Source organism: Myotis nattereri, assembly GCF_964212035.1.
Source record: "Myotis nattereri genome assembly, chromosome: 11".
Classification (NCBI taxonomy): domain Eukaryota; kingdom Metazoa; phylum Chordata; class Mammalia; order Chiroptera; family Vespertilionidae; genus Myotis; species Myotis nattereri.
In genome coordinates this window covers 29,521,772-29,534,953 of record NC_138086.1, presented here as the reverse complement: position 1 = coordinate 29,534,953, position 13,182 = coordinate 29,521,772, and the positions used below count along the sequence as shown (strand labels likewise).

At 39.1% G+C, this 13,182-nt stretch overlaps 1 protein-coding gene across 2 annotated transcripts in view; it reads right to left on the bottom strand.

Moving 5' to 3' along the window:
- UBN2 (ubinuclein 2) overlaps positions 1 to 13,182 on the bottom strand; it is an 81,535-nt gene that overhangs the window by 18,485 nt on the left and 49,868 nt on the right. For both annotated transcript variants that reach the window (XM_081102457.1, XM_081102458.1), the window contains exons 8-12: positions 10,876 to 11,005; positions 5,955 to 6,073; positions 5,243 to 5,356; positions 4,514 to 4,657; positions 3,755 to 3,805 (exon numbers count right to left, since the gene is read on the bottom strand). In XM_081102457.1, the coding sequence (XP_080958583.1) occupies positions 3,755 to 3,805; positions 4,514 to 4,657; positions 5,243 to 5,356; positions 5,955 to 6,073; positions 10,876 to 11,005 (558 nt within the window). The remainder of the gene's footprint in view (positions 1 to 3,754; positions 3,806 to 4,513; positions 4,658 to 5,242; positions 5,357 to 5,954; positions 6,074 to 10,875; positions 11,006 to 13,182) is intronic.

Sequence of the window (13,182 nt, the reverse complement as noted above, 5' to 3'; positions counted from 1 at the left end):
TAGGAAAGTGTAACATAATCTTGTAATTACATGGGTAAATAATTTCTTCTGCTATTTAGAAAACTCTCTGAAGGAAGGAGCTATATGTAAGCGCTTAATTCATATGTGAATAGGCAGCAACATTTCCCCCAATTTTGATGAAAAACCAAAATATGAAATGTAGATAAAGTTTTTTAAAAAATTAAATGTGAATATTCACAATAAAATAAAAATAACTCAAAATAGGCTAACAAAGTTGCCTAAGGCTTCTCACTTCAAAGAACTGGTAAAAATTTAAATTATTTATAGGAAAACAGCTTTGAAAAACTTCCAGCTCAAATTAAATCATGCTAAGAAATTGTAAATGAGATATTTGAAAAACAAAACAAAACCCTTGCTGAATAGCTCAGTTGGTTAGAATGTTAACCCAATATGCCAAGGTTTCTGGTTCAATCCCTGATCAGGGCACATTCAAAAGTCAACCAATAAACGCATGAATATGTGGGACAGCAAATCATTGTCTCTCTCTGTCTCCATACCCCCTTTCTCTCTATTTCTCTAAAAGGAAAAAAATTTTGCCCAGCTGGTGTTGCTCAGTGGCTGCATGTCTACCTATGAACCAGAAGGTCAACTTTTGATTGACAGCCAGGGCACATGCCTGGGTTGCAGACTCGATCCCCAGTATGGAGCATGCAGGAGGCAACTGATAGATGATTCTCTCTTATCATTAATGTTTCTATCTCTTTCTCCCTTTCTCTCTGATTACACACACACACACACACACACTAGTGACCCGTTGTACCAAGATTTGCGCAATAGGCCTTCCTTCCACTGGCTGCCGACACCGGTTCTCCTCTGGCACCTGGGACCCAGGCCTTTGGTCCAGCCACAGCAGTGAAGCTTGGCTTCTCTGCTGCAGCTGCTCCCAGGCCCTCCTCCCCCCCACCCCCCAGCTCCTTGAGCAGAGCCCAGGGGGGGCTAGAAGCCTGGGTCGCTGGCAACCCAGGCCCCCAGCCCCTCCTTGAGCGGAGCCTAGGACCAGCAGGAAGCTTGGCTTCCTCTGTCCCTGGGACCAACCCAAGCCTCCTGCTCGCTCCAGCTCCGTGCCTGCTGCCACCTTCAGTCTTCGCTCCGTGCCTGCATATGCAAATTAACTACCATCTTTGCTGGGTTAATTTGCATAGTCACTCTGATTGGCTGGTGGGTGTAGTGGAGTGGCAGAGTGATGGTTAATTTGCATGTTTCTCTTTTATTAGTGTAGATAGATATATATGTATTTTTTGCAAAAATTTGTCTGAATTATTTTTTCTATTTTTCCCCCAATTACAGTTGACATACAGGTTTTCTTTCCTTTTAAAAAATGTTTTTAAAAATTAGTTTTAGGAAAAATACCACATGATCTCACTCATTCATGGATAATAGAGACCATTATAAACTTTTGAACAATAATAGATACAGAGGCAGAGCTGCCTCAAACAGATTGTCAAACTGCGTTGGGAAGGCCGGGGAGGGTTGGGGGGCAGGAGGGAGAGGGGTAAGAGATCAACCGAAGGACTTGTATGCATGCATATAAGCATAACCAATGGGCATAAGACACTGGGGGGTATGGGAGGCCAGGGGATTGTCAAGGGTGGGGAAAAAAAAAGGACACATATGTAATACCCTTTGTAATACTTTAAGCAATAAAAAAAAAAATTATTTTTAACATAAAACTCAAATAAAAATGTTGAAACAACAGAAAAAAAGGCAAGAAAAAATACCATGAAAACTTTGGAAGCCAGTGTGAAAAAGTTTGAAGATTAAAACACTCATAAGTTCCATAGTAGGAGAAAGTACTCAAATATTTGTTGAATAATTAAAGAATTGACAAGCCAAAATACCTCACATTGTTTGAATATTTGTATTTCACTTAATTGAATGTCATTATTTAGATTAACAAATATCTTTTTTTTTTAAACACATTTTTATTGTTTTCAGAGGAAGGGAGAGGGAGAGAGAGAGAAACATCAATGATGAGAATCACTGATTGGCTGCCTCCTGCATGCCCCCAACTGGGGTTCGAGCCTACAACCCAGGCATGTGCCCTTGACCAGAATCGAACCTGTGACCTTTCATTCCACAGGCCAACGCTCTATCCACTGAGAAAAACCTGCTAGGGCAGATTAACAAATATTTTAATTAAAACTGCCAATCTACAACTTTATTAAGACAACAGTAATATTTAAAGTGTTTTTTGTTTGTTTGTTTGTTTTTTTAAGAAACAGCACTTGAACAAAAGATTTCCAGTCTCACCTATCCCATAGATTCCTACGTTCTGGTACAAAACAAAACAGAAAATTAGTTATATATATCTCCCCACTGTAGGATAACTAAACCACTTGCAACAAAGTACACCTATAATATATGAAACCAAGCTACTCCACATTTATAATAAAACTAGTGGTCCAGTGCACAAAATTCATGCACAGGGGAGGGGGTGGGGTGGGGGAGTGTCCCTCAGCCTGGCCTCCACCCTCTCCAATCTGGGACCCCTTAGGAGATGTCCGACTGCTGGTTTAGGCCTGAAACCTGCAGTTGGACATCCCTCTTGCAATCTGGGACCACTGGCTCCTAACCGCTCACCGGCTTGCCTGCCTTATCGCCCCTAACCATTCTGCCTGCCAGCCTGCTGGCCCCCCACTGCCCCCTCTTGCCGGTCTGCTCGCCCCCAACTGCCTCCCCACCCCCGCTGGCCTGATCGCTCCCAACTGCCCTCCCCTCCTGGCCTGATCGCCCCTAATCGCCTCTGCCTCAGCCCCGCCACCATGGCTATGTCCAGAAGGGCTCCTGGTCTAATTAGCATATTACCCTTTTATTAGTATAGATAATAAAAGTAAGAATTGAAAACCACAACTAACTCAATACATCTCTGATGGTGTACTAAGAAACTGTCCTTCCTACCAGCTGCAAAAAAATTCCATCTATTATAACTTATACAAGGAGAGGGGGAATTTTGTAATGTTACCCAGAGGATGTTACCAAGACCTCTTAGCAGAATACTGAATTAGAATGTTCAGTAAATTCTCAGTAACTTGCTAAATTTTATACTTTATTAACCCCTTAATACTACACTTTTAGACTACAGGGAATTAGCCCTAAGTTGAAGGTAAAAATAAAATTCTTGTTGAGTTAACCAGTACTCATTAAAAAATGTAACCACGCCTTTTTATTACTGCCTACAGGAGGATAAGAGAGCTTTCTTTAGTAATCACATCACTAAGGAAATACCTGGTTTTGAACAGAAGAAAGGACACAAAGAGTAAGTTAATTTTGTGGAATAAAACACTGCAAGGCCAGGAAGTGTAGGTATGTACACAGAACTGTCTTGGAAAGCACAAGGTGTTGGGCTACCTAAGTAGATAGTCATTAACAAGGGGGAGAAAAAGGGCACAAAAGAACTGAAGGGCACATACCCAGGTTATGGTATGTTATGGTTCCCAAGAACAAAGGAAACCACCAGAGCCTTGTTTACATGGCTCTTTACTACCATATCTCAGGCCAATGTTAACATTATGGATTCAGATTTTTGGAAAACTACCCTGAGAACTGTTAATAGATAGGTGTGTTCCAGGTCTATATAGTCAACAGTAAAAATAATCTTTTTAAAAGAGGCAGTAGTAACATGGAGATTGTCTAAATGTACGTTTAAGTCAGATTTCAAATAGCAATAAATAAATGATACTTTTGTTTACTAAAGCATATGATTTGAATAAAAATAGAATCTGAATTTACTCACGGGGCAGAAGTAAGATGATTATGTACACTCCGACTTTCCTTAAAAAGCATTCTGGAAAAATTTAAAGGACACAATTAATTTTTTATAGTAGATAAATAATATGATAATCACTTTATCATTTCAATCATTTGATTTTCAACAATCTATTATTTGCTTATTTACCAAGTAAAAGTTATCAGTAAATTCAATAATCAATTTTACACAGTTTTATATTACCTCTATTTTAAATCATTAACAGATCAACAGATGTCTTCTGTTGATTTAAGATGGAATGCTTTAAGATGACAGGTTGAGACAGCCAAGTCTAATACTTAACTCTTTAAACTGTAAATTAGTTTTGAGATACCACTCTATATTGAATACTTTCAACAGAACCTATTGCTATGCCTCTTTTTCTATACTATTCTAGATCTTGTATTCAGTCTCTTATCTTCACAATACCCATATGAAGTTCCCCTTCCAAAGTTCAAAGCCATCTTTCTCCCTACTACAAAATTTAGATATGAAAAAAAAAAAGTGGTCAGTTAAAAAAATCACCTTATGTATATTCTACATCACTATGTCCATGTGACTCATTCTTTAGTCTTTTAAGTACTTGAAGTTTGCAAAGCACAGAGCATCTGAGATGATTATACAGAATTTTAAACGTATTAGGTTCTTAGCAAAATGAATGTCATGTATGTGTGTGTACAATGTATCTTTAATAACAGCAGTAAGAAAAAAGTAAATAAATAAAATCTAGGATGTCATATTTCTTACCTTGCCTGCATCCAGCCCTTAGGCCACAATGGTTTCACCTCTGTCTCCATAAAGGATTTAAGATAATCCTCAGCAGACTGGCTTTTATTTGGCTCTAACTCATAGCATCCCAATTTGATCTCAACAAGGTTACATAACAAAGTTCTAAACAGATTAAAAATATATATTTATATATAAATCTGACTGAAAAATTTTAGAAAATTAAGCTTGAAACAGATTTTTTTAAAAGCACATAAATCTGACAGCAATAGTAAAGAATTATTATCTGAAGAAATCAGATAACATGAAGATAAATAATTTTTATCATATATTATTCATTGCACTATAGCTAAATTCCCACATGAAACAATTTCCTTTGATACCTTTAATCTAGGCACCAAAGACTGAAAGAGATAGTCCTACAACTAAACCCTTACTTGGGGTACCGAACTGCTGATAAGCAAGATGACTGACAACACAAGTATATTGAGTCCTTTTCCTTCTGAAACCAGTACATGGCTTACTCGATAATTGAATAATTAGCTTTAAAAAATCATTATATAAAAATAAAAGTTATAGCACTCTAAAAATAATAGGACCATGTCAACCTTCTCTTGAATAAATTTTTTCTATATACTTATCTTTGGTTGTTCCCAATCTAGTCTTCGACTTATTGTAGATTCTTTTTATGAAAACCTTACATCTCCATTTTCTACTTAGTTTCAAGTGAAGGCTTTGGTTACATCTTACCTAATGGTGTCATCCCAGTGGAATTTCTTTCTTGGTCCTATGACACGTTTCCCTGGTTTCTCATCATCATCTTCCTCGGATCCATTTTTTTCTCGTTCTTCATCTGTTTGCAACCTAAAAATAAAAAACATTTTGTAAACCAGAGTTTTAACTCAACATTGCATATAATAATACACTCCCTAGAAACTTGTTGAATTGCTTCATTGGATGTTAATTTAAAAGACAAGGTAAATAGGAAATCTACCATTCTACGTAATACTTTGAATTTCATTTGGGGTTATAAAGTCATTTGGTAAAAAAGGTCTTCAAACTATAATATAAAGGCATGAATACTTATTTTTTAGTTCAGAATATATTTATGTCCAATCTCAGATAGTCAAGTTGGTCAACATGTGAAATGTCTGACCAGTGGTGTCAGCTCTTGCTTTGACCACGCCCATACAATAAATCAACAGACCTTTCACCTTTGAAATCAAAGCAATTAAGTGGGAAGTGAAGTGTCATTTAGAATATATTTATTAGGTAAGTTTTAAATATTTTGATAAAAACCCACCTATTGGCATAATACCCACATATAGTACAAAAACCCACATATACAATTTTAGAGGTAAATATATATCTCTACTTGGTGGTAAAGTCTACTTAACACCAACCCTTAACACCTAAAAATATTTATCAAACAAAACCCAGTTCAAAGAGAATAAGTACATACTTGGCACACTTAGCTTGACTACGAGCCTGGCAGTCCTCCTGGTATTTAAATAGCTGTTGAGGCATGACATTGCTAACAGCCAGTTTCAGTTTTTGCAGAGGTTCTCTTAAACGATCATCCTAAGAAAAAAAAAGTTTTTTCAAACATATTTACAAAACTTAATTTGTAAGCAGGTCCTGAAATGATGAACATTTATGCTTTTAAACATTAATTATAAATATGAAATGTTTATATAATTAAGTACAGACATTGGTTTTACAATACTGACTTTTCATAATGCACATTGGATATAAAATCAGTATGACCATACTTCCCAAGGAAAGTCTGTTTTTGCCTATTGCCCTAGCATAATTATTAATAATGCTCCTTTACATTCCTAGAAATGCCTCATGTTTGGCTGACGAATTACATGAATACTTTAACTGTAATACAAATGATCAAATAGAGAACAAAATCTACATTGTGCAGACCACTACTGGATAATCTCATTATGATGGGGAACAAGTACCACAAGGAGAAAAACTGCTTCCGAACACTGCAACACATGATACAGCATGGAAGACTACCAACAGGATGTTGGTTGACATCCTGTTCTTTCATTTATTGTTAGTAATTGCGACTTATGTTGCAAGCAAAAATGCAAGGTAAGACCAAAATGAAAAAGGAAACTGGAAAACTCTTATTCACATGGGTTCAGAGCAAAAAGCAAGTAAATTTGTATCTGCCAGCTTTAACTAACCAATTAAATTATTTTCATCTTGCAAATAACAATATATGTAATTATTAAAACACATTTTTATTACTGTCATAGGTGCAGAAATATTATACAACTTTTCTTTTCTTCACTGACACAACTATTTTTAAAATGTGATTTCTGGTAAGGATAGGATTTTTAGGAATACAGTTACCATATTATGGCAGGTATACTTATACTTTACAAATTAAAACATTTTATTTCATCAATAAACATTTATGTTATTAATAAAACCAAACTCAAATATTACTACTAATAAGCATTTACCTCTTTCAGGCATGCCAATGAATATTATTGCAACATCAAAGTGTCTGCTATAAAATCCCCATTTTTCAAAATGTGAACATCCAGTATATCATATGGTTCCTGGGTGATAGTGTTCACACACCAGTAAAACTGTATGGAGGCACACGCCACGCTTTCTTCCCTCTCAGGACTTCATCTTCTAAACCAGGGGTCCTCAAACTTTTTAAACAGGGGCCAGTTCACTGTCCCTCAGACCGTTGGAGGGCCGGACTATAGTTTAAAAAAAACTATGAACAAATTCCTATGCACACTGCACATATCTTATTTTGAAGTAAAAAAACAAAACGGGAACAAATACAATATTTGTATTTGCATGTGGCCCGCGGGCCGTAGTTTGAGGACCCCTGTTCTAAACTCTAGGGGACCCCACAAGACTTGCAACCAGGGGAGCAATAGTCAGCAGCATCTCATCTTGGGCTAACCCCCTAAACCTGTCTCCAAGGCCCCTTTTCTTTGACTTTCCAGAGAACCAGAGCATCCCCGCCTACAGTCTCTCTTGTTGCTTCTTCTATCATAAGTCCTTTCTTGTTTCACTTTAATAAACATACCCTCAAAATAAAATTTAAAAAACTGTATGGAGTTCCACCACAGGTAAAGACAGATAAATTTGAATTACATAATGTTGAGTGTAAAAAGGCAAGCTGCAAAACAAAATAGACAGTATGACTCAATTTATATGAAGATCAAAAACATGTAAAACCAAACGATTTAATGCTTAGGTTTACAAACATGTGTGATAAAAGTCATATAAAGAAAAGCAAAGGTAAGATAAATACCTTTCTTCCTTAGCCAGTAGATCTATACTAACCAGTCATCTTCCAGACATCCTTCTGGACAAAGCCACAGTGGTGGGGGCCGAGGCAGAGCTAGTTAGGGGTGATGAGGACGGCAGGGGAGAGCAGTTGGGGGTGGTGAGGCCGGTAGGGGAGAGCAGTTGGGGGCGATCAGGCCGGCAGGGGAGGGCAGTTGGGGGCAATCAGGCTGGTAGTCAGAGGCGGTTAGGGGCGATCAGGCAGGCAAGCAGGTGAGCAGTTAGGAGCCAGTTGTCCCGGATTGCGAAAGGGATCCCAGATTGGAAAGGATGCAGGGCGGGCTGAGAGACCCTCCCGCCCTGTGCACGAATTTCGTGCACTGGGCCTCTAGCATTAAATAACTTCAAATACCAAACCTGAAATGTCCCTTACAAAATATTTTACAATATGCAAAAAATTGTCTTCCTACTTCTAATTATTATTTTTATTAATAAGGAGCTAGGCACAGACACAAATTCTGAGACCTTAGATAAATTTCACTAGTTCATTAACTGCTTTGAATTGAGAAAGAACTATACTTTCTCAATTCAAAGAAGTATTTTATTAACAGAAGCTGAGTACCTACAGTAAAGAATTCCATGTCTGCCTGGCTAGATGTGGCTGAGCGGTTGAGCACTGACCCAGGAACCAAGAGGTCACTGGTTTGATTCCCAGTCAGGGCATATGCCCAGGTTGTGGGCTTGATCCCAGTAGAGGCGGGTGTGCAAGCAGCAGCCAATCGATGATTTTCTCTCATCATTGATTTTTCTACCTTTCTCCCTCTCCCTTCCTCTCTAAAATCAATAGAAGTATATACTAAAAAAAAACCACAGAAAACAATTCTATGTCTGTCAGATCACACCTAATACAGTGAGCCAGACATATGTATTCTCCCATTAGCACCATGATAGACCTTGGATAGCCATATTGTGCTGTGTGACTCCCACCCCCAAACAGAAAAGTTTAGGTTGACCCAAAATATTAAAATCAGATTGTCTGACCTAGGAATTTGGACTGGGATGAGTGAACTGAGTCAGTTTCTGTGTGTGGCTTTTCTGTGTAATATAAAACCTTGAGAATCAAGTAATCTTATCTGCAGATGTACATAACAGGATAAAAATGAGATGTGGGAAAAGAGGTAGAAAAAGAGTTAATCCAAATGATCAGTTCCCATCCTTCCTGGCTGCGTTCTTTTTTTAAAAAAAAAATATATTTTCTTGACATTTTTACAGAGAGAAAGGGAGAGGGATAGAGAGTTGGAAACATCGATGAGAGATAAGCATCCATCAGCTGCCTCCTGCACATCTCCTACTGGGGATGTGCCCGCAACCAAAGTACATGCCCTTGACAGGAATCGAACCTGGGACCTTTCAGTCCGTAGGCCGACACCTCTATCTACTGAGCCAAACCGGTTAGGGCGTGGCTGCATCCTTGCCCTTAGTTCCATGAAAAACCTTTATTCATAGAAAAAATGTCCTTGTTTGTCTTAAACTACATTCAAGTTATTTTCTGTTACTTGTAAGTTATAAATATTTTTTAATTATAGAGGCAAAAAATCATTAAGTGAAAAGTAATCAGGACAATAAAGGCATGAAAAACCATTTTATATGAAGTGAAGAAGGAGACATAACAAATGCTTTCAAAAACATGAAAGCGATGAAGTGGACAAATGATTAGATTTGTGGATGAATTCAAAGGTAGAATTAGGACCAACAGCTTAGAAAGCACCTGGGTTTGGCACAGAGCATGGAAGAACTTTCTGATATTATCCTATACTAGAGGCCCAAAGCATGAAAATTCATGCAGGAGTAGGCCTTCCTTCCCCCAGCTGCTGACACCGGCTTCCCTCCAGCACCTGGGACCTGGACTGGCTTCCCTCTGTCCCCGGCTTTGTCAGGAAGGATGTCTGGAATGACATCCGGTCTAATTAGCATATTACTCTTTCATTATTATAGACTAGAGGCCTGGTGCACAAAATTCGTGCACAGAGGGGTGGGTCCCCTCAGCCCAGCCTGCACCTTCTCCAATCTGGGACCCCTCGGGGGATGTCCGACTGATCCCTGGGATAGGGCCTAAACTGCAGTCTGACATCCCTCGCACAATCTGGGACCCCTGGCTCCTAACTGCTCACCTGCCTGACTGCCTGATCGCCCTTAATTGCCGCCCCTGCCAGCCTGGTCACCCCCAACTGCCCCTCCCACCGGCCTGGTTGCCCCTAACCGCCCCCCTTCCTCCCGGCGGCCTGGTCACCCCCAACTGCCCCCCCGCTGGCCTGGTTGCCCCACGCAGCCTGTTATTTAGTAGTCCATCTGATTGTTTCAGTTGTGACAGCCCCTGGCTTTTTATATATTGGGATAATATAAGCCCAGTGACCGAACGGCAGAATGACCAGAATGACCAGAACGACCGCTCGACCAGTCGCTATGATGCACACTGATCACCAGGGGGCAGACGATCAACGCAGGAGCTGCCCACTGGTGGTCAGTGTGCTCCCACAGTGGGAGCACTGCTCAGCTAACCGGGATGAGCACTGCTCCCACAGCAGCCGATCCCCGCAGGCCACGCCCCCCACCAGTGCACGAATCCCGTGCACTGGGCCTCTAGTAATGAAATAAGTTTCTGACCATGAGAGCATTCATCTTGGACAATCACTTAATGGGGTTGCAGTAGAGGAGAATCTAGCAAAATATGGATAATTACACTAGATAATTTTTAATTTTACATGCAACCCTGTGATTCTTTCCATTGGTCTGCATAATATCTGTAGAGATCCATTTCTGGAGTAAGGAAATTGAATTATAAATATGTCAGTTTATTTGCTGAAGGCAAAGTTGTGTTAGCTGTGCAATAGGTTAATTTACTAGTCCAAGAATCTATGCCTTAGAAAATATTATTTCTCACCTAAACCTATCTATTATTGAAAAGTAATTTTTTTCAGGGGATCCAATGTGCCATTAATATTCATACAACATGACTATAAAGCAATTAATATGCAAAATCCCCCAAAAGAAACCAGTCTCTTTACAGGTTATAAACCTCTCAATGTAGATATCATTGTTTCTCCTCTTACCTGGACGTTAAGATGTAGCTTCTTTAGACGCTTTACCAGTGTTTCTTTATTGCATGGCACAAACGCTTCAAGATGGGCGTAGACACCACTACGAATGACGGGGCCTAGTTCCTGCAGCTGTAACTCAATGCTGACCAAAAACAACAAATAAATAGTAAAGAATTTCTTTCAGGTAGCAACAGCCAAGCAAGGAGGCAAAGGAAGTGATTCTTTTCTCATTTTACATTTCCTAGACTGAATTTTTCAAGGAAAAGTAATTAATAGTGATGCTACAGAAAATTTCGATGAGCTTAGTTTCAGAGAACTTATATAATCTCAAACAAGCTGGCAAATAATATTTTTCATGGCTGCAACCAAGTCTACATTTTTGGGGAAAGCACAGGAACTCCATTATTAACCAAAAGTTCCTTTTCTCGAAGAGATATTATACGCCCTTCAATACTTACAATTACTATACTAGTGAGTCACATATGAGTTCTTAGAGTACTTTTTCCTTAGTTGTTTGAAAATTTCAGATTCAAAAGAGGTAAAACTTTTCTGGCTGCACATACAGACTGCTTCATCCATCTTTGATTACTTTATTGGGCCTGTATTACAAGCTAGGTATTTAACAGCCTGTTTGAACAATGAAATCGTTTAACAATGCATTTCTCAGAATGTACCCCCATTCTTTTTTAAAATATATATATTTTATTGATTTTTTACAGAGAGAAAGGGAGAGGGATAGAGAGTTAGAAACATCGATGAGAGAGAAACATCGATCAGCTGCCTCCTGCACACCCCCTACTGGGTATATGCCCACAACCAAGGTACATGCCCTTGACCGGAATTGAACCTGGGACTCTTGAGTCTGCAGGCCAATGCTCTATCCGCTGAGCCAAACCGGTTAGGGCCTTTTTTTTTAAATAAATATGTATTTTACTGATTTTTTTTTACAGCGGGGAAGGGAGAGGGATAGAGAGTTAGAAACATCGATCAGCTGCCTCCCACACAGCCCCTACTGGGGCTGTGCCCGCAACCAAGGCACATGCCCCCAAATGGAATCAAACCTGGGACCCTTCAGTCCCCAGGCCGACACTCCATCCACTGAGCCAAACCGGTTAGGGCTGTATCCCCATTCTTAAGCAGTGTATTTAAGTACACATCTCTCACAGATCTACTTTAATATTTTTTTCCTAAGAATTCCAATCTTCTAAGGCTCCAGAAGTAGCCAACTAAAAACACCTGGCACCCAAAGTGTGATTTTCAGTTATTTTTACATTATTTCACAGAGAAACAAAGTTCTCTTGAAGCGGTGAACTTTCTTGAGCCCTGCCTCCTACTTTCTACCAGCTCCTTTTCCTTCTTTAAGTGAAATCTATCCAAAGGCAGATTTCTATGCATGAAAGTTACTATGAATGGGCCTTGAACCTGATAACAAATTATGAGTATGAGATCACTACAGGTTCTAAATGAATGAAAATATACTGGGACCATCTGCTATTAACCCTTTGCGGTCGTTTGTCTACTCTCAGCCACCAAAGCTTTTTTACCGTTCCGGTCGTTTGTCTGCTCTCAGCCACCACAGCAAGGAACCGTATGAATCTTAACTCTATTCATTCATGTATCAGTTCATAATTTCTCTGAAAGCTCTTAAGTGTCTAAGCGACCTTGTCACGAAGCAGAACAATGCCCCGACAAATCGGAGATATCGAAACTCAATATAAACAAACGCGGTCGTTCCACACTCGCCATGCAAAACACCGTGGCGAGTCACTCGCCTTTGGAGAGTGAAGAAATAGACAAGCTTCGGAGATACTTCGCAGAATTTCAAATAAAGCTTTACAAATGACGTTTAACTGTAATTAGGCATTCTCGCTTGTTAAGATATTTCAAAATAATACTCCAAAATGGCAAAAAAAAAGTTACCGAAAGAAGTGTACTGCGAATCTGAAAGTATCGATGAAGAGTTTTATTTTGGCACCTTGAATACTGACTCTGATGTAGAAAGTGATAACGTTAGTAGTGATTCTACTAGTAGTGACGTAGTTCCAAAAAAGAATTAATAAATCTTGTTTATCCTTCATAATCTTGCATGTTATGTATCACTGCTCTTTCAATGGAAATTAATTCCGACCAGTACGACACCCATGTCCAAATTTAATATGACCGCAAAGGGTTAAAGGCACTAGAGAACAAATATTGGGTTCTGTTGAGTAAATAGGCTGGAAACTCACTTTTATATCCCTGTCTACACAAAACTCTCCTTTGTCTCTGGAGAAGTTTCAAAGAAATGAAACATGGAAATCTGTAGTGGAAGCAATAGCT